Here is a 26,289-nt window from a genome sequence, read left to right as displayed (position 1 = left end):
AAATCTTCCTTTTCCCTCCATATACCTTAATGAGGTTTGACACAAAAGGAGGAGGGAGGGAAAGGTACCCAGAAATGGTGTTTATACCCAGTTTCATTGGGGATTTGGTGATGCAGCTAACCAGATATCTCCTCTGTGCCAGACTGTGGCGTTGTGCTGGCAGTGGTCTCAGGTCTGACTGCCCACAAAGGGAGTCTGACACCAGCTCAGAAGCACAGTGAGGCCAGACCCACTGCCTGCTCTGCCTCCTGTGCCATTGGGATGGCAGTGGTGGGTCTGGGGAGGATCAAGAGGAGGGGTTTGTGTCCCAGGGTGCAAAGGTACAGGTTGCCCTCTGAGAGGAGCAGTCTCATCTCCACTCTTGCGGCCTCCAAAGAGTCATTGTGCATCACCTCCATTAGGAGCTTATGATCAGATCCTGCCCCTTCCACTGACTACTTAGTTTAGTGCCTGAGTCACCACTGGGGCCAGGTCCCTACACTGAGGCTGGATGCTGCAGACAAGCTCTCTGACTCCTGCCCGTGGATTTCACACATCCGCAGCATACCAGCTTCTAAGTGAGTACCTAGGCTGACAGACATTGTGCTGCCCAGCATACCAGAATTGAGCAAGCCAAGCAGCAGCAGGAGCTACTGGGACAACAAAGCTGTGTCGAGGTCCTTGGACAGGTACCAAAGCAGCTGGGGTGCGGGGCAGGTAGTGGCTCCGTGCAGGAGGTATCAGTAGTTTGGTGCCTCGGCTTGGCTCCCTGGGACAGTGAGGGTCATAGAAGAGCTGAGGCACACCAGCTCTTACTGGAGAAGGGAGCCAGCAGCAGCCAGGAAAGACCTGACTGAAATAAAAGAAAAATCAACAAAATCGTGTTGCATTATTTACAGCAATGGAAGGTTTTATTTTGGCAGTTTTCATGGCTGTAAAATACAACCCTTGTTGTTAAAAGTCCTAATGTCAATCTGAAATCTGCTGGGCTTCTCTACTCTTTTTCCACTTCTGGGGAGTGCTTGCAGCACTGAGGTGGCTGTTGATGTGGGAGATACTACAATTTCTGATGGGGAAAGTTTAAATCCAAGATCTTAAATTACTTATGGCTTGATTCAAGCTCTTTCAATTTCTTAAAACTGTATTAGTTCCTTCTTTTATTACTTTTTTAATCATAATTAAACTAACAAACACAAGTGTCTTGACAGACATAGATACTGCCATTTGGGGAAGTGCCATTTCCTCCAGGTCAGGATGTGCATGCAGCAGGGAGGACTGCTAGAGCAGGGTGATTTCCTGTGTGAGACTAGTGGCAGACTGGATCCTGCTGCCATCGAAGTTGGTGAGAGCCCCTGGGAAGCCAGGCTGCCCTGGGCTCTGGGTGAGCTGGGTCAAAGCCCAGCCTGCTGCAGCGAGCCCCTACACAGCAAAAGGGAAGGGTAGCTGAAGGCTTTGCTCTGTCAGCAGCGCTGGTGTGGTGGGAGGCAGGTGCTGAGCAGCGGGAGGCTGCGTGGCTCTGCCATCCTCATGCATATGGCTCTGCCTGCCCAGGGGTGTACAGGGGCAGGGACTAAAAGCCCCAGGGAGGGCAGGCAGCTTTGTCAGCAGCCCCACTGGTGCCCCTCTCCTCTCTGCACCTGGGGAGATACCTCCACAGTCCCCTTCTGTTGGCTGCCTGTCCTCACCTGTCCTGTCCGTGTCCTTCCGTCAGCTTGTACCCATTGTTCTCCAGTTTACACAGTTCTCATTCACTGCTCATAAAAAGCAAACCTACTCCTCCCTGGCTGTCATCCTTTAACAGAGGCAAGCTTTTCCATCTCCTACCATTAAATAAGACTTTGGCTCTTGAACTCTGGTGACCAGAGTGCTCTCTAGCATCCAAATGACATCCTGCTACATCCAATTCATGGCATTAATACTTCCTTATTACTGCTGGAAATACTGTAGTATTTTGGATTGCCTTTGCTTTTTTTGACTCCATGTTGTGGTGATGGTTCACAGTCATTCTGTAACTGCTGAGTGTGCCCTGATAATTCCTCTTTCTCTCATTTCCAGCTCTCAACCACCAGTTTTTAGAAGAGAGCCTGACTATTAAGTCTTAAGATCATGACCTTGAACTTTGTCCTGTGAAAAGCGAAAAATCAGAAGTGAAACTGATCAGTGTGATGTTGCTCTCCTAGCTGGGTGAAACAAAGTCACTTCAGAGAATAGATTTGCATGCTGCTCAAGAGATCTCCAGATAAGGTGGAAAAAATTACTCCGTTGAGTCTCTTTGCACTTCTCGGAGAACCTGCTCTTGCAGAAAAACAGCAGACACACAATACTCTTCCATTAATTTTCTGCAATTAAAACAAGAAATAAGCAAAATAAACCACAAAAAATCCACAAAAAACCCCAAATCAAACCAAACAAAACAACAAAAGAGATGTCTATTGGCATTCTCCTAAATAAAATAATTTTAAAGCTGTATGTCTTAAATCTGATGGGGATTTTCTTTACCTGTTTTTCTCTTTAGCCATTGTAACCAGAATAAGTAAGTAAAAACCTGCCTTGCTGGCAGCAGCTCCCTTCACTTTTTTAAGCTGAACCAGTTACTTTTATGTGATAGAAAGGAGTTAGTTCATTAAGTTTTACAGTTAAGTGCAGATTTTAGCTGACAATGTTCTTTCCCTGGTGAAGGATTTCTGAGGGGTTTTCTGGTCAGTCTAGTCAAGAGGCAGAGCTGAACAAAAGCACAATATAGTTGAGTTCCTTACATTTTCCAGATTTTGATGATCATAATTTCCTTTTACAGGTAAGCAAAATAAATAAAAAAATGGCTACAACGGCAGCAGACACTCAAAGACAAACTATAGGCTGTGAGGAATACAGTCTGTACAGCAGTCTGAGTGAAGACGAGCTCATAAAGATGGCCATCCAGCAGAGCCTGGGAGAGGACCCTGTGTGCCAGCCAGACGCCCACCAGAAGTCGATGGTGGCATGTCCCGGTGGGGCAGCTGCCCCCAGCCACTCCAGCTGTCACAATCCAAACTACCACATCTACCCTTGGCAAAGGTGAGTGAGCGTCTGCCCAAGCTGTGCCATCCCAGCAAACACCCTGCTCAGTGAGGGAAAACAGCTCCCCCTGTCAAAACACGTGCTTTCTAATTAGCTTTACTGAGCGGCTGTTCTGTGAGTCTGTCATTAGTTTGAAAGCCAGACTCTCCTATAAATACGATGAGGTCAACAGTTTACGCCCTCACAGCAAATGAGAATTTGCTTGATGTTGTCTGTTTTAAGCAACAAATAAAATAAAATAAGAAAAGGGACACTGCTACAGGCTTCCCTGAAAGACAGACAGCCCTGCTAAAGCCAGTGACTCCTTTTCCCCCCAGGGACACACTGTACACCAAGCTTAGGTTTTGCCGGAGCGGGAGCACAGCACTTGTTATGGGAAATCACAGGAAAGAGGCCAAAAATAGGTATATAAACCAGTGTGAGCTGGTTACCTTCTAGACACTGCAGTCTTTAAAGGATGTAGTTGTTTTAGATCAGAGCCTGACCTCAAGCACACCACTCTCAGTCAAGAGCTGCTCCAGACACCAAAGCGTTGCGGCATCCTCCTCCCCTGCAATGCTGGGCTGTGGGTTGCGGAGCCCTGCTGACAGTTTCAAACTCAGACATCATTCTCCTTTCAGTTTTTAAAGGGCAGATTTCTCAAGGGGGGAGGGAAGAGGTTATAAAGTCACTCCAAAACCAAGGAAAAATGTATTTTTAAACCAATTTTTTAAAATAAGCTGGGGGTAACTGAAGTTTTGTTCATCCTTTCACATAACTCCATCAACCTCTGTTGCCTTAGTCATTACCACCTGTGATTGTTTGGTTTCCAAGGCTGGGAAACAGGACAATTAGATGAGTAGTAAATGTGCTTCATAGCTGCAGAATCAGGATGCTGTACAGCAGGCAGTCTTGCTCCCACCAAAGGTCATGGCTTCTCTATGCTGTTACCATTCACTTGTGCTTTCAGCTCTGCCACGGGGACCTGATGCTGATGAAATAACGGCTTCCCTGGCCGTTTGGTCCTGTCTTCCTTGGGGGTCCTCTGATACCTGCTATTTTGGCAAAAGGCAGCACCTGCTTTTGCCTCAGGCCAGCAGCATTTGACCTCTGGCTGAAGGGAAAATCTCTGCAGCTCGTAGCTCCATATCTGTAGTGGTTTTGAACTCTTCTGCCACCTAGGAACACCAAGCTAGAAACAGAGATGTCACTCGGGGACCCTGGGTCCTCCTCCACCCCCACCTCCAAACTCCTTGTGTGGCACTTCAGAGGTAATGAATGTCACCTCACCTCGCCTCATGCCTGCTTCCTGTGTGGTGGTGGTAGGGTTAATCTCACTGTTGTCTTATATGGTCATTTGAATCCCCTGATGCTTCCTCAGAGGGCCAAAAATAAACTCAAGCTGAGTGAGCAGCTGAATCCAGCGCGGAGCAAGCTGTGGCCATCTGCTTTTGTTCAAAGCCCTGATCGGCAGGCTTTCTCACTTTGTCTCTGTGGATGTGTATCTCTGTTTCTTCCTCGACATGACCTGTTTCTCCTATTCAGAGTATTTCTCTTTATTTCATTCATGTCATCGCCACTCCAGACTGGCAGCCCAGCCGAGGGGCCGTGCTCAGCCATCCAGCTCGGGGGCAGCCTGGGGGGTCAGGCGAAGGTACGACGGCAGCCTCTTCAGCACATCCCAGCCCGTGTAAGTGCCTCCCGCTCCCTCTCCTGCCTTCCCCCGCGGTCAAAACAAGCCTTGCTACCCACTCTCCCCTTTAGATCTTCTGGTGGTGATAGTGTTTGGTGGGGGGAAATAAAGGTGCCTTTCCACTCTTCCTTCTGACCTCCCAGCTGCCATGGATCATGCCCAGGCTGTTACTGGTGACCCACCTCAAACCTCCCTTGTTGTTGTCTCCCTATTCATCCCTCTCTCTCTCCAGTGCACATGTCGTGGGGACTCTGGGTCATTTGGTAGCTCTGAGGTGACAGGGACAGCAGGGAAGGGATGCTTGTGCTATTTATTTATATAGGCTAGCTCCCATATCAACACAGGATGGCAGGTGCTGATAGTTACTACATTAGTGTAAAGTTCACAGTACAAATATGGGGAAAGAGTGCAGCAACCCAAGATTTTATTGCAGTAGATAAACAGGGTGAGAAAGTCCAGTCCTTTGAAGTAAATATTTTATAAATGCAATGCCTGTCCCAGCAATACCTGCACTGTCCTGCCACCCTGAGGAGGGCTAGTAGAGGGATGTACCACATCTTACCTACCCAAGGAGGAAACCAGTGTGACTGACTTTGATCCTTCTGGCCTCATTTTTCTGTTGGTGGAGATCATAGATAATCTTAGGTGAACACAGACATGGATGAGGAAAGCAGACAGGCAAGTGGGTGGCCCACGCTCTGCCCCGGTGCCTGCGTGTAATAAAAATGTTAGGACCACGATGGGTTCGTTACAATTCTCTGCAAGGCAGAGTAGATGCATGCACCTGTCTTTAGCAGAGAGGAAAGTGTTGTAGGCAGCACTCCTTTGAGTCCTGCAGAAAACTCTTTCCTACCCAGTTCAAATTTACTTTGTTTTATCCATCTTACAAGTCCCTCCCTGAATGCATGGTTGTAGTAACTATCCCTCCACCACTCTTCTTCCTTTCATCCCTCACCTAGCTCTAAAGTACCCCCACCTCAGCCTGCACTGTGGCTGATCCAGGCTCTGTCCCTGACTCTCCCTGCCCTTCCCCTCCCTGACATTGGAAAAACCTCATTCTGCTGGAACATGAAGCCTCCCTCATCCTTGTCACCTGCCAGCTCCCCCTGGCCATATTGAAATCACATCTTAAGTGTTCTGCACATCTTGCATGCCTCGGCTGCTCTGCGTGCAAAGACCAGAGGGCAGGCTCTTTTTTCTGCCTCGTAGCTCAGGAGAGTTCAAGCCACAAGAAGGCTTGTGTAAGGCTGGTAAGCTGGCCCTCCTCTTCTGCCAGGTGAAATCAAACTGCGGCTGGGAGGCCACAGGAAAGCATGATGGCATGACTGTTTTATAGCCTTGGTCTCAGAGCCAGGCAGGGATGATAGCTGGCCTCACCTGGAAGGGTGACATTCCTTCATGCTGCCTGCATCTCATCAAGCTGCTAGAAAAAGAAGGAGCTTGCTTAACCTTTCAGTGGTCCACAGAACGTATTCTGCAGCATTCTGAACTGACCACACCATGCATCTCACCTACAATGGGTATTTACTATCTTGGCTACTGGCATTTGAAATACAGTAATTCTTTTGAGTCACCTCTAAGATTCAGATTTCATCAGAACTCCAGGCTTCCTCTATAGTTTTAATACTCTTTTTTTTCTATATCTGATGAAATCTAAGTGGCAGAATGTGTTGGTTTTACAACAGTCAACTATGAACCAAGCAGAAAACAAGGATTTCACATAGAGATTCATTAAACTTTCTGTAGTGATGTGGAATTTTCTTGGCTAAAGCATCTATAGCCTGGTCCAGCAAACCCCCTCATCTTACTCAGGAATCATTTAAGGTCAAGGAGCCTGGCAGAAGTTTGCTTCATTCAACATCCAAGGGCTTAAGCAGATAGTAACTGATTCTTCACACATTTTTAACCCTATCATACATCTGAGGTACTCTGCTTTCACTGAGCTGTCAGCTGATTCACCTTGCACTTGCTGTGTGCCAGCCCCATGTACAGACTCCTGCCATGGCCCATCTGGCATGCAGTAACTCTTTAAGTGCTCATAACTATTATGTGCCCAAATCCTGAGGTGTCTGTGCTGCCCTGCATGTGTAACATGAACCTTTGCACAGAACAGCAGATGGCTTCAGCAGTCTTGTGCCAGAGGCTTTTGAAAACAAAGCTCCTGCACCTCTGCCTCCTCTTGCAGCCAAACATGCCAACTGTTGTTAATTGACTTCAACAAAGTGCTCAATTTTGAAAAATTGTATAAAAATCTATTATATAGAAAAGACTAGCAATTTTAGGTTTAGTCCCCAGGGCACTCTAAATAGTATGGAGATGCAGCAGCATCCCTGAGACCTCTGCCCTTCTGCTATCAGAAGATCGGTTGATTCCTCCTGGGTGGGCTGTGGACAGGAAGGCAGTTGCCTGCTCTAGCTATCTCCTCAGGCAAAACACCTGCCTCTATGTTCCACAGCAACCCTCATTCCAGTGCTGCTATTTTTGTGAATTTGCTGTCTTGAGATCACTGCTTCCAGCTATAGATATGGAGCAAGCTGCACCATGTACTTTTTCAGCTGGGAAATGGTGTCTTTCCCATTCCTTGGCACACATGATGTGCTCACCTGTTCCACTCCAGACCTCAAGTTTATCCTCAGAGCTTGGTGACTACTTTCAGTGCTAATATCAGTTTATGCCACAGATTGGGTTCCTCTGGGCAAGCCTGTGTGAGTTTCAGGCTGCTGGTCTCTCCAGCCCCTGCAAAGCAATGAAATCCAGTGCTGCTCCTGTAACTTGCACTAAATGCAGAGACTGTGTCAGTGATCTGCTTTTTGAAGACGCCTGTGCTGAGCTGCCCACATTTTTCTGTCTCTGATCTCACTGTTGTGTCATTTGAGACCTTCTTTCACAACCAGAGTTCCTGGCTGTTCCCACTGTCACTGCCCTGCATGACCTTCATCCAGGTGTACTCAGGTGATGCCAATCTGAGATACACAACTCCCTCCCCATTCTCTCCACCTTCAAGACTGCATGGTTTTCTCTTTAGAGTTAGTTCAAACCACAAACTCTCCAGTGTTTTCAACATCTTATTCTTCTCTGAAAAGACAGCTCACATTAAGTTTCTACAAGTCCCCATTAAAACTTAAAAAAATGCTTCTTTCTTGTGGTGTTTGCAGTCCTGAAGCTTAGCTGTTTGGTGCCTCAGAATAAGGAAGCAGTGGCTGCCTTCTCCCAGCACAGCTCAGCAGGAGCACAAGCAGATGCTAGCGCTGGAAGGCACAGCTGCCACCATGCACAGAGCTACTGTCTGCCACTGCCATGGGCAAGGATCCTCCCTGCATCGGCTGCAGGGTACCAGATCCCTGCCTCTGCTGTGCTGCTGGTGGTCTCAGTCAGGGTTCAAACAGGAAGGCAGGTCCTGCTGCAGTCACTGCTGATCAGGGGTATGGTGACTGTCAGGCAGTAGCTCTCACTGTTGTTGTGCAGAAGGACTGGTGTGCCCATGTCAGCCCTGCTCTGCAATTGCTCTTACACAGCTTGGAGAAATGGGTTGCTGCGCAGACTGTGCAGAATGTATGCTTGGCAAAGGGAATGCTTGTCAGAGCAAAGCTCACTTGTAGGCTGCAACTTGTGTCTCACTTCTGGGTGGCATGGAACACACTTCATGCTTTTTGTAGATTTTCACGGTGAGACTCTTCTTGAAAGCTTCAGAATTCGGTAGCACCAAAAAAAAGAGGACTTTGATGTTATTTGTATTTTCTCTGCTAAACGCTGAAATACTGTTTTAACACTTTTCAGTGATTCTACACATTTCAATGACTTTCTGCTCAGAAGAGGTTTTAAAGTATTCCCTCCTTCCCTAATATTTTTTCATTCCTTTTATTCCTTGCACCTAGAAGTTACTTGGCCCTCTGGAGCCTGACAAGGGTTTGCTGGGTTCAAATGGTCTGGAACATGAACCACTTCACAGCTTGGCACCAGGTCCTAGTTGCAGTTCCAGAGGCCCCTGACTGTTGTAGTTACTGGGGGAACTGCTAATTTGGCTAGGAGGCTTACAATAGTGATCTTGTCAATAGAGCTAATGGGTTTTCTTCCAAACAGGCTCCTCCAAAGCAGATTTTCAGAAGTGTCCAACACATTTTTGAAGGTCTATAATGTCTGAAGTAGTTATAATTTCTGAAAATTTGAGTACTCGATGCTGAAATAACAGCTGGCAATCTCTAGGGCATGGTCATGAAGGGCAGCTCAGAATTTCATTTGGGTGGGTTGTTTTATTGTTTTAATCCTCCCTGGCATAAGCAAGGAGAGCCCAGATCAACACCCTGATGTTCACACAGTCTAACCAGACCCCTCCTTTCCTCATAACCGGACTGGCTAACTTCTGAAAACAGGCTCGCATAAGAGAAATGGGAAGTACCTCCAAAATACAAGAATAAGATTTATTGAGAACTTCTGCTTTAGGCCTTAGCCACATGCAAATCAAATATAAAATTTTCTTCAGGGATGAACAGGGGCAGTTCTCTTCAGAGCTGATCTTATTTAAGAGATCTCATATGGGAACACCTTTCTACATGCGATAGCAAATGGCAGGGTGATGTAATTTTCATAGCCATGGACACGCATGGCAGTGTACAGAGCAACTGTAGAGCTAGCAGCCCCCAACTCCAGATATTTAAAGTGTGTTTATATCAGAGATTAGTCACACCTAAACTTCCCTTACACTCCAAGAGATCAGCACTTTCAGTGGTTCTTCTGAACTACTGTGAATGGCCAAATGACAGAAGTCAAATTTTGCCTTTACAGTCACTGTAGCAAGACACCTTTGGGCAACAAATGCTTACTGTATATTCTGTAGATGTTCAGTATTTTGGCTAAATGATACAGTGATGCTGCTGCCAAAAGCTTCTCAGTAACAATGAAGCAGTAATCAAGTTTTAATCTTGTTTTAAAGAGAACTTGACCCTGTAGTGGCAGCAATCAAGAATGGAGATGAAAAAGCAGTGAGAAACATGATGAAATCAGGAAAAGATCTTTCTGAACCTAATAAGGACGGCTGGATACCCCTCCATGAAGCTGCATACTATGGCCAAGTGGGTTGCCTGAGCCTGTTGCAAAAAGGTCAGTGAAGTTAAAACTATTTAATTATAAAAGGAAAAATAAGTATATGAATTAACTAAAAAGCAGAATTAAAAGCAGCCCAATCCTCATCTAGGACTGTGTGAAGCTTTCTTTCAGCCTTTCTGAGTAGACATTCACTTCATCTTCTATTTGAGCATAGGTTTCCAGACGGAAGCCTCTAAAGTTAGCATCTTCAGGAGAAAGTGATATCTGGATAGATCTTGCCAAGCTCTCAATTTCTCACAGTAAAGCCTTTAGCTGAGCTCTTGGCTGTTGTGAGCTGCCCAGCTGCCACAGCTGACAGCAATTACCCCACTTCCCAGCACCTTTTTTCTGGTGCTTGAAGGTGATTAGCCACTGTAGTTTGTTTTGAAAGTTCTAATGAAAAGCAGTTACTCAATAACTTTCTGTATCACTAGTGGCCATAGCTGAACATTTTAATCTAAGCTGGTGACTCATTTAGATACTTAGTCAGAGTTCTAGTAACTTTACAGTATATTCTTAGTTTACTTTGCTCGTGGAAAAGGAAATAACAAAAACCCACTAAAAACTCCAAGGATTTTGAAAAGTGATGATGCTGCAGGTACTTCTGTATTACATGCCACAATGACTTTGGGCTTGCTGTTTCTCCACAGCATACCCCAGCACAATCGACCAGCGCACCCTCAATGAGGAGACAGCTCTTTACCTGGCCACCAGCCGGGGCAACCTGGACTGCTTGCTTACCTTGCTGCAGGCTGGGGCCGAGCCTGACATCTCCAACAAGGCCAGAGAAACGCCACTCTACAAAGGTGAGCGGCTGCTTTTCCAGGGATTCTGAGCTCTTCTGGCACCATCAAGGCAGAGCTGCAGAATACCTTGTGATATAGGGCTGAAACTCAGCGATTAGCTCCCATTTTCTACCTCCCTCCAGTAGTCCTCTGTCTCCTATGTCTGACATCCTATGCCATGGCTTTTCTTCTTATTCACATCAGAGGCAGTATCAGTGGCCACGCCGCAGGGTGCAGGCTGTGATTTGCTGCTGAGATCAGTGAGGTACGAGGTATGAGATGCTTAGGGGCCATAAGCACAGGGTGTCTGCGCAATGTCCCAAATGTATGGAAACCTGGATAGTATGGGAATATGTGTGCTTTTCTAAAGAGCAGGACCTAAGTCGCTGTTAGACGTGGGACTACAGTAACTGTAGATATGCCAGTGATTCTCATACTATGTGGGCCAAGCCAGGCTGTGTGCTGTGGAAGATGCATAAAGCTATAAAGAATTCAGTGAGGTAGTTGGTGTTTAACATCAATATGTTACTTTGCTGTTGGTCAGAAAGAGTACTTTCTTTAGCTGAACAGCGTCACATCCATGGTATCACAAAGATTCAGAGAAGGAGATGATCTCCCACACCTTCATGTCCATCCCCCTTTGACTGACTGCTCATGTCATGACTATATTTAGCACTCTAAAACATTAAAATCACGTATCAGTGAATTGAAACTAATGGCCTCTGATTCTGGATACCTGGCATTACAGCTGCTCAGGTTAAAATGCTTTCATTTCAAAATTCTGGCTTATAGTCTGCTACAGGAAAGCTGTTCAACTATGGATTAAACGCATAGTACTGGTAGTAGTAGTAGTACTCAGTAATAATAAGAACAATAATACGAAATCACCCTTTAGCCTGAGAAGAGCTTACTAAGAATGTACTAGTCTTGATGCAAAATCTTCTGGTCTATGATCGTAACAAATTGTCATAACAAATAAGTCATCCCTAGTATGTAAGCAAATTAAATTCTGCAGAGCTGTGCATAGGTAATGTTGTGGTTTAAACTCTGCCAGCCACGCAGTCTCACTTGCTCACTCCCCCTCTTCTTCCCTCCCCCCCCCCAAGCTCCCGGAGGGATGGGGAGGAGAATCGAAAGAATGTAACTCCCACGGGTTGAGATAAGAACAGCCCAGGTTGATATAAAAGCTGCTTTCTTAAAATCACTTCAAAATAATTTTCTGTATAAGAGAATTAAAAGTAAATTAGATATGAATTCAAAATCAGTGTAGAAATCTACAGTTCTCATCAAAGACAGGATACAGTATTTGCTTTGATAGTAAAACCCCAAGTGTGTCGTGGCCTCCTGCTCTGCATTGGTGTCCTGGGTTCAGCAGCAGCAGTCATTTTTTCTCCTTCTTAGTAGCTGTTGCAGCACTGTGTTTTTGACTTTTGGCCTGGGAACAGGGCTGATAACAGCGATGTTTAGACTGACCAAGGACTTTGTGAGTCTCATGCTCTGCCAGGGAGGAGGAGAAGCCGGGAGGAGGCAGGGACAGGACACCTGACCCAAACTAGCCAAAGAGGTATTCCATACCACAGCACGTCATGCCCAGGATGTAGAACTGAGAGTTCCCGGAAGGGCTGGATCACTGCGGGGTGGGGGCGAGGTACCAGTTGGTGAGCGGTTGTATTCTCTTCCTTGTTATTTGCTTTATCATTATTACTATTAGTGGTAGCAGTAGTGATTTGTGTTATACCTTAGTTATTAAACTGTTCTTATCTCAACCCGTGGGAGTTGCCTTCTTTTGATTCTCCTCCCCGTCCCTCCAGAAGCGGAGGGAAGAAAGGTGGGAGGGGAAGTGGACTGCATGGCTCTGATTTACGGCCTGGGCTTAAACCACGACAATTGGGCCTTGCTTCATCCCTCTGGGGGAGCTCCAGGGGAGACTCGAGGTCGACCCCTCGGCTTTTGGAGTCAGGGATACAAAGGATCTGAGGCCAGCTATACCCCAACTAAGAAGGAGAAAAAATGATTGCTACTGCTGAACCCAGGACAGGTAATTACAGAAGTATCTAATCATGAAGTTGTTTTCAGTGCATGTGACTCCTGTGTATGGGAAAGGAAGCCATGGAAGTATCAGAAGGGAAGAGTCAAAACCAAAATATGGGACCTCTGTGAGAAAAAGTTACTATTATTTCAATGAAAAAAATCAGCAATTGTTATGAAATGTGCTAGCCTCTCTTTTTGTACATTGTACAACAAATGCTAATTGGGGTTTGAAAATGTGGCTGCTTATTCTAAGTACCTTTGTTTGGGGGTCCCACTGAAAGGTGTGTAGGAAACCTCATGATTTGGGATTGAAAAAGCAATAGAACAAATAGGTAGAATAAACCTGAATAAGATACTATTAATTACCAAGAAAATACCTTTAGCTCAGGATGGTCTTTGATCTTGCTCACTATGGCCTAGTTGTATTATATTGCCTTATCACTGTGGTACATGAACTGGACACCATAATACCCAGACTCTTTTCAAAAGCCTTCCTAATCACCTTCCTTTTTTTCCAAAACAGCTTGTGAGCGCAAGAATGCAGAGGCTGCAAGACTTCTGGTACAGTACAATGCTGACACCAACCATCGTTGCAATAGAGGATGGACTGCTCTCCATGAGGCTGTCTCCCGAAATGACCTGGAGATTATTGATATACTTGTGAAAGGAGGTGCCAAGATTGAGTCTGCAAATGCCTATGGGATCACTTCTTTATTTGTGGCAGCTGAGAGTGGGCAGTTGGAAGCTTTGAGATACCTTGCAAAATGTGGTGAGTACAGTTGTGCCATTACATGCCTTTGCTCACTTAATTCTTAATATTTCAAAGTTCCCATAATTCTCCCTGTCTTAGTTTTTCTGTCACAGGAGCCTGCATAGGTGACGAAACCCTGTTGCTCCAGGTGGCTGAATTGTGTAGAAAGTGTAGTCTAGATATATGCACTTCTTCAGCATTCAGTCAAGGTCAACTACTTTGAGAAGTAATATGGGGCTCTCTAATTGCAATATCTGACAGTTTTCAAAACACATATTGCTGCACATGTGTAGCCTAAAACCCAATCAGTCATAAAAGGCAGCTATAGCTGGTAATAGATGGCAGAAGCTGAATATTAGCCAACCCCATCTGCTCATGAAGATGTGCAGTGATGGGCAAGCTTAGCTCTTCTCCACTAATGAATCCTGCTGAAAATAGATTAAGTACTATTATACAGTTCTTGGATTAACACTAAGGAGAAGCAGAAACTCTCCGCATGTGTATATGTTCAAACATATAAACAGTGACTTTGAATCTAGTTTACACTAAACTTAACTTTTACTTCTCCACTCATGTAAAACAGCTTTACAACAAGCACAACAGACTTCGCTACTATTCTGAGGCATATTTTATTTTCACTGTGGACTAATGTCTTGAATGTAGGTAAGAGTTGTGTCCTGCACTTGTGGAACAAGAGCTAAACATTGATGAAGAGAAACTTCTGAAGCAGTTAGTGTGGCTAAGAAAGATATGAGAGTTAGGGAACAAAAAATGTATTCTGCTGTCCAGCTAGCATTGTCAAGTCAGTTTTATGTGAACTAGTCTATCATACTGCCCACAATTTTAGAAACTAAGGCAGAATGTGATTTGAGTTTCAGCTTAGACAGCTATTAGGATTTCCTTAAAGTTCAATTTTGAGAAAAATACACAGGAGAAAATCCAATAAAACGGTCCAATTTTTTCAAGCCCTGAAAAACTCCTTGGAGAATCCCAGGAATAATATCACTGCATTTTTTTATGATGAGCAATGTTCATCATAAAAAGGATTTCTTTTTAAGTTCTTTTTCGTTAGGAACATAGGCCTGTGTTATGTTTTGTCACAGCAATTTCCCTAATGTTCCCAGCTACATCATCTTCAAAGAACCAAATACAACACATGTTTCAGTTTGGGGTGAGAGCACAAGGAAATATTCTCTTTGGCATGGAGTTTTCATGATAAAATAGGAGACTGATTAGCTTCTTTACTGAAGTTCAGAAGCAAAAATCCAGTGAACTGTCATTCCCATTTAGGATACACGTAAAGCAGCATTCCTGAGGACATGACAGTACACTATATTACAGTTGAAACCCAGGATTTCAGGCTGTAAGTATCTAACAGAGAAAAAGTTAGATTCTAGATTGTTTGTGGACAAGAAGTATTAGGTCTTGGTTTATAGTTGTATCATGTTTATTACGAGAAGCACACAGTAGAGCTCAAGAAAAAATTACCCTAAAAATCCTAGAATCATTGAACAGTTTGGGTTGGAAGCGACCTTAAAGATCATCTAGTTCCAACCCCCCTACCATAGGCAGAGACACATTCCATTAGACCAGGTTGCTCAAAGCCCCATCCAACCTGACCTTGAACACCGCCAGGGACGGGGCATCCATAACACCTCGGGGCAATGCGTTCCAGTGCCTCACCACCCTCATCGTAAAGAATTTATTCCTAATGCTGAATGGAGCTTGGATTCATGACTGGGACATAATGGTTTCCAGTCAAGGTTAAACTTTCCCTCATAAAATTCACATCATATTCAAAGCCAGTGGAAAACTACAGTAGAACTTTACATAACTGATACGACTATTACCTGCGATGACATCTCTTTCCACCACACTTAGTAGCTTCAGTGTCATGGAGATATACATGTTCATTCAAAGTATGTTATTTTCATCTGATTTTGACCTTTTCGTTTTACTAAGATTTTTTTTTTCTTCCTAGGTGCTGATATAAATACTCAAGCCAGCGATAACGCCTCTGCTCTTTACGAAGCTTGTAAAAATGGACACGTACCTATTGTGGAGTTTCTTTTGTCCCAAGGAGCAGATGCTAACAAAGCCAATAAGGATGGCCTGTTACCTCTTCACATAGCAGCCAAAAAAGGGATTTGCAAGTAAGTTTTAGTTCATTTCATAGTTTCATTTTTTAGAAAAGAATACAACGTCCTCATGAAAATTAAAATGTAATGTCCTACATCTAATTCTGAGCATTGCAAGCAAAGGAGCTGCCAATTGGGAACCTGGTTTTCTGCTTGCAGAGCTCAGGTTCAAGATTATAAACTGATAAGTGTGATTGTGGGTTGGGATTGGGCGAGCAAGAATGTGGGTGCAAGATTCATTTAGCTTTGCCAAGATATCATCAATTACGGTTAAATAACATCATGTATCTTGGAAGGGGATTAAACTGTGCTCCACAAAATATGCTTGAGATGGAATAAAAAAGCATCTGGGGGGGTGGGGTTGGTCCTCAATAGCTATTGCAGGATAGTTTGCAATAATTTTCCTACATGAGACCATCGTGATTCTTCTGCACAAGCAGAACATGTTTCATTCATCTCTGTTGTGTTCAGGTTTTATTAACAATAATTCAGATGCTGAGAGCAGGAAGCGGTTAAGTGAATCTCTAGGGCATTAGTGAGAATGTTGCTAGAATATGGTGTCCAGCTCTGGTATCTTCCCTTTCAGAAACCTTTCAGGAAATTGGAAAGGCTTCAGAAAAGAAGTAGAAGAATTACTCATGGTCTGGAAAATAGACTTTATTACTTAGTTATTAAATGACCCTTAAATGCATAAAAAGATCCGGTGGTTTGTTTCTGAACTTTATTGTATTTGGGATAGAGCTGAGCACATTCTTTAGAAAGTGAGGAAAGTAACTAATGGAAAAAATAACTGTGAAATAGGTAGATTTACCACTCCACTGAAGTACAGGTGTTTATAGGAGGAGGAGAAACAATACAGCGCATGATACAGAATATCAGTTTAGAAGATGCTGTTTAGGGATGGGATTGTTGCACAGTCATGTAAATAGTGTTTACCTTGCTCTTTCAAGACCTACAACATTGCAGCATGCTTCTGAGCCTGAACTCCTGAACATTTACTTCTGATCTTAGGGCTTTAATCTCTCACTGCTGGAAGGGTGAGTCACCCACAGTTGTTTTTGCAAAACACAGTCACATCTGGAGGTGATAGACCCTTTTGGTGACTGTAGTGAACTCTTCTGACTATCACAGTTTCTATAAAAATCCTTTCAGTAATAATCAAAGGAAAAAGTATATCCCACTGCAAAGACTGTTTCTGGATAGTAAAGCTATATTTGCAAACAACTGTTAGAGCAGATTCTCGTATATTTCACAATGTATGAGGAACAAAAACTTTTGACAGTACTACACCTTTCATCCTAGCATTTGGGTCTGCTTGGGAATCCCAATATAGCTTCTTAAATCACTTTAATAGATGTGAGGATATTAATTTTCTGTAGTTGGAGTAAACCTGCTTCTTTGTGCAAGCTGTGTATTCTGGAGGACAGCCCAGTGTGAATTTATGTAGTGGGTTTATATGCTCAGAGCATGTATATGAATACCATGCATAGACTAATGCAGGCATGATTCACAATTTTCTCTGGGGTTTGAGTTACAAGGACATTTTCTTGAAAACAAACACATTTGAGATGAGAAATATGCCAAAGACAGAACCCAGCTCCAGTTTCTCACTTTCAAAAAAGTTCATCTGAAAGTACAGTAAGTTGATCGGAGTCCAATTTGTACACAGAGTCAGGACCAGCTCTCTGAATCTTTTCCTTCCCTCATGAGTGCCACAGCCTGACCTGAAAAGAAATTTACATGGAAACTCTTCAATCTGAGGCCATCCCCATGTTATGAAAGGGCCTGATTCAGACCTCACATCTATTATTCCCAAAACCCAGCAGCATAAATGAGATCAGAATTCAGTTCAAACTCTGACTTCCTTGAGTTGTAAAAGACTGAACACAGATATTTGTCCATAACTGCTGCAAACTAAGTGCAAAAGAAAGAAAAAAGAAAAGGATCTTCTCTTACAAATATTTATCTAAATGACAAAACTTTAGCCTAATTGACTGATAATTCTTAATTCTTTTGGTATTCAGTAAAATAACACCCTTCACAGTGACCTCTGTATTCCTGCAGATTTAATACGTAATTCTGTAGGAATTCCATGCTTCAACTTTTTGCCAGAACACGAAGGCTCCCTGCCATCAAAAAGCCAAGAATGTGGTCCCAAGGTTCAACTGTCAACTCTTGTTGCAGGATGTTTGTTTATTTTAAATGACACCTTGTCAATAGTGACCTCAAATTCATAAGGGTCATCTCATCAGGTGTAAGACAATCGCAAGCAGTCAGTTTAACTCTTTACCCCTCAGAACTGAGATGCTGAGAAGGAAAGACTTTGTGAAGTGTGGGCAGATTTATTAAGTAAATACAAGTCATTCGACTCTTGACACACCCATACTAAGAATACTCTGCTTCCTTCTTCACAAAACTTCTAACAAATAGAAATCACAGAAGCTGGTGTCAGGAATAAGGGGAAACTCAACACTAGTTTGAACCTGTACATGAAGCTCAGCCCTGTGACAGACGTGGGATTTGGTCTGGCTTGTCTGGCCTTGGCTGCCTTCACTTGAGCTGCCTTCTCTCTAGTGAGACCAGAAAGACTGTAGGAGTGAAGGCACCATTGTTACTGAACCAACCCACTTTGGGGGATGAGGAAGAGAGACAGGTTCAAGCTACAGAATTACTCTCTGTTACAAATTTAATGCTTCCTGCTTTTCGTCCCCAAATAAATGTGTGGTACAGGGAGTGTGCTGAGGTCTGAGACACTGCAGCATTTGGATGCAGAGCCTCAGCTTGCCAGCCCTGCAGTGAGGTTCAGGTCCCCATTGCAGACAGAAATGATGCAGTGCCTCTTTAACTCAGATGTGAAAAGCTGGCTGAAGTACATATGCTAGAGCAAAAGAACAAAACAGACCCTTAAATCTTCAAATCAGTTGATTATGGGATGACTAATGCTGGTACTTGGCATGGTGTCCTCAGAGTGCTCTGTGCCCTTTTTGTTATTATGGCTCTTACAGAACATTTGCTAATGGTGGGACGCTGCCAGCTCGCCAGCACCTAAACCTCCTGCTCCCTGGTGAGCGTCACAGCATTAGAAGATTAGTGAGGCTGTTCGGGGGGGGGGGGGGGGGTTGGGGGTAGAAATGCTTAATTTCCCAAGTTATTTAGATATTTACATATTTTAAAAGGCTGTTTTGTTTAAAAACAAGATGTAGAAGTGACTACATGGCAACAGTCCATCATGTAAATAGGAACATAATCCTGTAAAGTGTTTTGCATCTTCAACTCATATTTCAGCTTCTGGAGGCTCAGTCTTTCGCAGGATCATTTTCACAGGATCACAGGATCATCACAGACAAAGGTTTTTCTAAGGCTAGCACTTATATTTTGCTTGTTCATTATGTAAATGTATGTTTGAGGTCCCAGTGCTGAGACCAGCCATTGCAGTCAAGCTGAAGATATGCAGCATTTTACAGGAGACATACTACATGGTAGAAAAATAAGCTTTGCATGTTTGTGTTAGAACTGTTGACTGCTAGATAGAGGAGTCTGCATGGGACGAAGAAGATGAGGAGAAGGTGTGCTTTGTTTGTTAGCTTGCTCCCACAAGTTCCTTTTTAGATATCCCTCTCTCCACAGGCATTACATAGGGAGCATGGGCATCTCCTGACACAGTAGGAAGACTCAGGTTGCATGGTCCCCAGTCTCTTTCTGGAAGTAGGTTAAGGTGACTCACCTGTGCTTGCAAAATCAACCTAGTGTATTGGCTAAACCACCCAACTTTATGAGCAGGAAATGAGGGTTTAACCCATGGGGCTGGTCATGCAGCTCCAATGACAGCTAGAAAGACATAAAAATAATCATGGATTTGCAACTGTGGGGCTCCTGTACATCGTATATTTGCACTTCACATTACATGAGAGCAGCTTGATTTATTTTGCTGTATTTAAGGCCACATCACACTTTCCAATAACAATCCCTGATTACTGAGGTTTAGGAGTTGGCTGTACATTTTTTGTCCCTGGGCAAAAGCATGGAAACCAGATTGTAAAATATTTTTAGAATCATAGAATCATAGAATAGTTAGGGTTGGAAAGGACCTTAAGATCATCTAGTTCCAACCCCCCTGCCATGGGCAGGGACACCCCACACTAAACCATGCCACCCAAGGCTCTGTCCAACCTGGACTTGAACACCGCCAAGGATGGAGCATTCACAACCTCCCTGGGCAACCCATTCCAGTGCCTCACCACCCTCACAGGAAAGAATTTCTTCCTTATATCCAATCTAAACTTCCCCTGTTTAAGTTTGAACCCGTTACCCCTTGTCCTGTCACTACAGTCCCTGATGAATAGTCCATCCCCAGCATCCTTGTAGGCCCCCTTCAGATACAGGAAGGCTGCTATGAGGTCTCCACGCAGCCTTCTCTTCTCCAGGCTGAACAGCCCCAACTTTCTCAGCCTGTCTCCATACGGGAGGTGCTCCAGTCCCCTGATCATCCTCATGGCCCTCCTCTGGACTTGTTCCAACAATTCCATGTCCTTTTTATGTTGAGGACACCAGAACTGCACACAATACTCCAAGTGAGGTCTCACGAGAGCAGAGGGGCAGGATCACCTCCTTCGACCTGCTGGTCATGCTCCTCTTGATGCAGCCCAGGATACAGTTGGCTTTCTGGGCTGCGAGCACACACTGAAGACGGCTCATGTTCATTTTCTCATCGACCAACACCCCCAAGTCCTTCTCCTCTTTCCTAATTGTCTTTTTGGCTTCCTGTGATCTGGGATGGCCATTGATAGCCCCATGGATTTGCCACAGCCAAAAGCCACATGGCAAGGACCTCCAGGATGGAGATGAATCCAGGGTAATAACCAAATTGTAAAATTTGGTGGTGAGGCCTGGGAACCAAACATGTAGTCTATCTTTGTGCACTCCTGCAAATGAAGATTTGGTTTCACCTCCTTTCTGGTCTCAAGCCTCTTGCTATGGCTGTGTGACATAAGGCCTGTCAGTGATTTGTGCTGGCACACTTCTCTGTGGAGCAATACAGCAATCCCAGTGGAGGTGGGGAATACAGCCTGTCTGCTGGCACCTCGGCCCGCAGGCCGTGCCTGTTTCTCCAGTCCTACCCACAGCATGGTGATGAAGGTGCAGAATGTCTGGGGGATCCTGGCCTGGTGTCTGCCGTTTGGCTGTGGCACCTAAGAGAGGTTACAACAGCATAGGTGAGTGCCAGCACGTTGTCTCTTCCATCATAACTGCCCCGTAGCTGCCAATACCTCGTAGAAACTGGGTGATAATTTCAAAAACACCTGTTTCCTCCACGAAAGAGAAGGTCACACAGCTGACAGGTTTCCAGGTTACACCCTGGTTTCTTTCAGAGAGAGTTTTTCCTGTGGCCAAATTAGCAGGCTCTCTCCTATGGAGAGCTACAATTTGCTGTGTGGTTGTAAATGCCCTGGAGCTCACTGCTGTCCACTGACTCTCCACCCGGCAGGATTGTCTCCATGCTGATCCCAGTGACGAGCCGCACCCGCATCAAGCGTAGTGGTATCAGCCCCTTGCACTTAGCGGCCGAACGCAACAATGATGACATCTTGGAAGAGCTGATCGATGCTGGCTATGACGTTAACACTGCGCTGTCCAACGAACGGTCCTGCCTTTACGAAGACAGACGCACCACCCCCCTCTATTTTGCTGTTTTTAACAACAACATCTACGCAACAGAGCTCCTGCTGCAAGCTGGAGCCAACCCCAATGTTGACCTTATTAACCCATTGCTCATCTCCATCCGCCATGGCTGCCTGAAGACCATGAAACTGCTCCTTGACCATGGAGCAAACATTGATGCCTATATATCAAGCCACCCCACCACATTTCCAGCTACCATCATGTTTTCAATGAAGTATTTATCTGTGCTGAAGTATCTGCTGGATCTGGGCTGTGATGCAGGTTCCTGTTTTGAGTGTCAGTACGGAAATGGCCCACATCCTGCATTAAACTATAGACGGGACAGACTTAATGATCCTCAGCTGTCCAAGGAACCAACTGTAGTTCAGGTAAGCACTGCCTGGTCTACTGGTACTTCTGAGGGTGTCTCCTACTCATGTATCTTGACAACTTTAGTGTATTTTTTTCTTCCATCTTTCCTCTGAGAGAAGATGCCTTTATTCCTACTTTATTTACAGAAAAAAGGCTCAATAAGAGTCTGTGAACATTTCGAGTCCATGTTCAATGACATCAGGATGGTAGGCAACAGCCACTGTGGCCCTGGCTGGAATTTACAGTGAATTATAGCCATCTTGACAGCCTTGCTGTCAGATCTACAGTATTTTTTTCCTCTGCACCTGAAGTGCCAGGAGTGACAGGCAATGTCATTCGTGGTGGTAGAATATGGGTGGTAGCATATGGGCAGTCTACTTGCTTCTTGGTTTATTTGCCCTGAAAGATTTGTTTTGTCTGATATGGAATTTAAGCTCCTGGCTAAATTAAAATTGGTGCTTCACATTATGTAGGTAAACCAGTGAATATAAATAGTTGTAATTTCAAACTCTACTGGATAGGCAGCCCTGGAGAGAGAGAGTAAATTGTTAGCTATATGACTGTGCATTATATTTGAAGTTTTCAAAAGAGATTAGGAGATCTAGATCCATGATTTCAAAGCCAGTTACAGATTTTAAATATCCAAGTTTTACACATATATCTTTACAATCTTTTCCAAAGTGCAGCTGGGCTTATCTTCCATTGGCCTGGAATTGGATTCTCAATACCCTAAAGGATTTTGTATAATCTAAGATTACATTTTTTTTCTGATCTCTGTATATTGACTCCTTCCAACATATCTCAAACAAAATCTGATCTTCCAATCAAAATTTGCTACCCTTCAACATGCAACATGATAAAGAAATCTCAGCATGTCAGTCTTTCTATTTTGCAAAGAATTAGGGAAGAAATAAATCAGCTTCTATCTAGTTTAAGTATAGTTTTGAGGGATTTAGAAGAAAGTGTCATTTGCCTTAATAGATAGTCACCAAAAATGTTCCTCAGTGGTGGAAAGAATGAAAGAATACATTAAAAGATCCTAGAAAATCTTTACCTTTTTATCAGCCATGCTTCCAAAAAACTTTATTCTGCAGTAACATATCTGAGAAACAAACAAAAAGAAATCTTAGAAAGAAGATTGCAAGAGTCCATCAAAATAATCTCTTATCCTGAAGAGTTGACTTCTCCTTGAGAGTGTTTGTCACAGCTTTAGGGTTGCTTTAGCATACCACATTTTTGTCACAGAAAAATTAATAAAATAATAAAATTATATATGTGCCTAGAAAGAGAGTGGTGAGGGGCAAATGCATACAGAGAAAAAGCAAACCCTTCCCTCCAATATCATTTTAAATTTGCTTCCCACTGCTAGGGATTTGGCTAACAACAAATAAGGCTTGTGTGGTATAGCTTCATGACATAGTTGTGATATGGTTTGTATTCTGAAGTATAGAGGATCTTATGAAACTATAGACTTCTCCAGACAAAAGATGTGCTTTCTTTTTTATTATTTTCTTGTATAAGATTACATAAGGATAATAAATCTGAATTAGTAGTCTTTATACAGTAAAGACTATGAGCTACTGGAAGTGATTTGAAAAATGTGTAACTATAAATCACTACTGTTGCTACTAAATTAATGTGTCCTGGAGAAAGAGAACATAGAAAACTGGTTGTTGACACACTCCACGTCTCCAGAACGGCAGTGTCAAAATCGTGGCAGTGGGGAGTGAATTATTCTACTGCCGCGAGAGGGCATTCAGGGACCTGTCGAGACTGCAGGCTCTGGGTCACTTTGTCCCTGATTCAATTCCACCGCCTGTAGTTGCAGGTTTGAATTATTTTTCCTAGTTTAGCTATGCTTATTTTCCTGCAACATGTTTTGGAACATTTTTATTTCAGAAAATGTTTTTGTAGACTGGGCTTGTCAACAGGGAAGAGAGAAAAAGACAGGCAAACTCTCTGGCAGAGGCAAGAAGATATACGATCCCATGGTTTATTGCGTTACACATGTGCCTTCATTTAAACTCTGACAAAGTGGAGTTACTGTTTGGAGGCAGTAGTGCAGATTCCCAGTTTGCATGTCCTATGAGTATCTGCATGTGAATGGCACATGCACTGGAGAGTAACAGCCAGATATACTATACTGAACTTCCTATAAACATTGCAGGTAGGAAACTGAGTTGTCCACTGGGATCCTCCTGATGTTACTGTATCTAATTTTCCTGGGAGAAACTACATGGTGATGCCCAGTGGAAAAAAAAAAAAAAAGTCAGAAGAGTAGTAAACACCTCTGTGAATGCTCTTACCTTCAATAAAATTGCCTTATAATTTGCTGCAGCTTTATTCTTTCCTAAGTGAGCTAATGTGGTTTTATTTCTGAATAACATTATCCACACAAAAGTTTAATACATTTTGAGTTAGGGCTCATGCATATATAATCAAATTTGATCTAGTTAGAGGAGCTTAAACTGAAAGAGGTTTAAACTGGTGCATTTTCTTTCCTGTTTAGGGTGGGCTTGGAGGGTGCTTGCAGACAGTCTCCTTAGCTAGAGCTGATGGATGGCGCTTAAGCCACCATCATTCATTTAGGTTTGTCCATGTGTCTGCATTCTTATCCACACAGCATGATTTAATTCATGTTAAACTTTCTGGCTGCTCACATGCAGATACATCCACAGATATCTTCATCGTATGCAGCACTCTAACAGAGATAGATTAAGCTGTCTGGAAAAATATACATATTTAGATTAAAGCGGGAAGAGATGTCACTACTTTTTTGAAATGAGACTGCTTAAAATCAGGTCCTTAGATCTGTTCTTCAGTATCTCCATAAGCAGCCCTCCATGCAACAGCTTTGAGTACTCTGTAGCTTACAATGGGGGCAACAGAAAATTTGCTTGGTCCAGGACTGAGTAAGGAAGGCACCTCTATATTAGGCCCAAGATAGTTCTCCATGAGCAAGTAAAAATGCCAGGGATTCATCTATGCAGTCTCCACAGACTTGTTTCTAGTAAGGTGCTTGGTCCCCAAAAGCTGCAGATACTAGTGGGTTCACAAGAAGCAGGAGGTGCTGTGCTTTGCCAAATTTCTCTCTTTCCCTAAGCCTCCTTTGTGCAAGTTGCCCCACAGAGCCCCTCTCAAGAAGCTAAAGAGAGCCAGCACACTGGGTCACAGTGCCCTGGGCTGCATGGACCTCTCAGTAGCTCCCTCACTGGTTTGGCACAAAGCTTCTCTCCCTTCCCATTTTTGCAGAAGTAGGACCTGTGGACCACATAAACAACTTGGTATCCTTTCCATGCTCCACAGCTAGGATTTCACCAGGGGTTTGTGTCCTGCTGTGGTTGTAAAGAGGGGATTCTAACCTCAGCTGCAAAAAAAAGAAGTTTTAGTTGAAGTTTTCTGAGGGAAAACTGGAAATTGCCCTCTTAGCTGGTAGTAGGGTGGGACCACCAAAGACGTTGGGGTAGTTGCTATCATTACAATTTCCACGGGTGCATTCATGTCCCACTAACAGTAGTCAATCTGTTTTAATTTGAAGTTTTGTGAAATGGTGTCTACTCCAGAGATTAGTCGCTGGGCTGGGCCAATCATCGATGTTCTTCTGGATTATGTGGGTAACGTGCAGCTCTGTTCCCGGCTCAAGGAGCATATTGACAGTTATGAGGATTGGGCTGTCATTAAAGAAAAAGCAGGTATGTTCACCCTGGAAAGAATCTGGCACAAATAGTCCTGGTTTTGGATTCAAACCCTTAGTCACCATCTCCAAATTAGTATTCATCCCTTAAACTTGATGGGATTTCTCTATTGAGACTAGATGACATTTTAGACCAGGTATGAAGTACTAGAAATTGTTGGGGTGTCATCGACTCTGTGATGATAAATGTACACCAGCAGTGGATCTGACTGTCTGGGAATGAGCATTGTCAGTGTAGGAGGGCCATGTGACTGTATCTGGGGTGCAGTGAGATCAGGGCAGCTGGGCAGCATGACCGTCTCCACAGCAACCCAGAAGACATCAGTGGCCTTTAAAGACTTTACTAATATTCTGCTTTCCTAAATATATTTTCCCTCAGGATCCAAAGTCTTTCATAGGCATTATCAGAATTAGCTTTCTGGCACCAAGCTAAATTTGGTACTTATTACATTTATTTTCAGTGGAAAAGCTGAATACTGGGAAGCAAATTGTTTAAATCCTCCTAGAAAGCCCATTGCTAAGGCTGAGATGAGGTACAGCATGCTATTCTCCAGCCCCACTTCCTTCCCTATGTATGTCCTATATGCCTCAGTATAGATGAGCTGCCACCAATGGAAGTCACATCATCCCTCCATTATAGAAAAAGCCCCCTTTTTTCATTCCTCCTTCTCCCATTTTGCTCTTGCCACTGACTTAGCCAAGCTAAGCTGTCTCTCTCAGTTTCAGACCTGTTTGGCTCATGTTTCTGACCTGCCTGTCTTTCAGAGCCCCCACGACCTCTTTCCCATCTTTGCCGCATCAAGGTACGAAGCCTGGTTGGAAGAAACCGCATTAAACTTCTTGACACCTTGCCTCTTCCAGACAGACTGATTCGATACTTACAGCATAATTACACACAGTGACCCAAGGCACACTGGACACACAGCGGCTTCCTGGCATGACACCCAGCATCATCAGCATGGCAAGGGCACACATTGTGCATGATGGGGAGGAATTGCTACTGGTTTTGTCAAGAGCCCCCCAAAGACTAATCGAAGACAAATAGGCTTCTGAATCATGAGTGAGAAGAA

The 26,289-nt window shown here is 43.9% G+C and overlaps 1 protein-coding gene across 2 annotated transcripts; it reads left to right on the top strand.

The window, feature by feature from the left end:
* Nucleotides 1-2,794: 2,794 nt before the first annotated feature.
* ASB2 (ankyrin repeat and SOCS box containing 2) lies at nucleotides 2,795-26,121 on the top strand (the record flags this gene model as incomplete). 2 transcript variants are annotated; one of them, XM_080618776.1, is made up of 9 exons in its annotated part: nucleotides 2,795-3,033; nucleotides 4,601-4,705; nucleotides 9,639-9,805; nucleotides 10,441-10,596; nucleotides 13,130-13,375; nucleotides 15,339-15,510; nucleotides 20,981-21,542; nucleotides 25,064-25,217; nucleotides 25,985-26,121. In XM_080618776.1, the coding sequence occupies 9 exons, from the start codon at nucleotides 2,795-2,797 to the stop codon at nucleotides 26,119-26,121; spliced, it is 1,938 nt and encodes a 645-aa protein (XP_080474902.1). The 2 variants fall into 2 exon arrangements, with proteins under 2 accessions (XP_080474902.1, XP_080474903.1); XM_080618777.1 differs by lacking the exon at nucleotides 4,601-4,705.
* Between the last annotated feature and the right edge of the window lie 168 nt (nucleotides 26,122-26,289).

The sequence above is a fragment of the Psittacula echo genome (assembly GCF_963264785.1).
Source record: "Psittacula echo genome assembly, chromosome: 5".
Lineage (NCBI taxonomy): Eukaryota > Metazoa > Chordata > Aves > Psittaciformes > Psittacidae > Psittacula > Psittacula echo.
The sequence above is the reverse complement of the archived record's forward strand: the minus strand, read 5'-3'. Positions and strand labels throughout refer to the sequence as shown.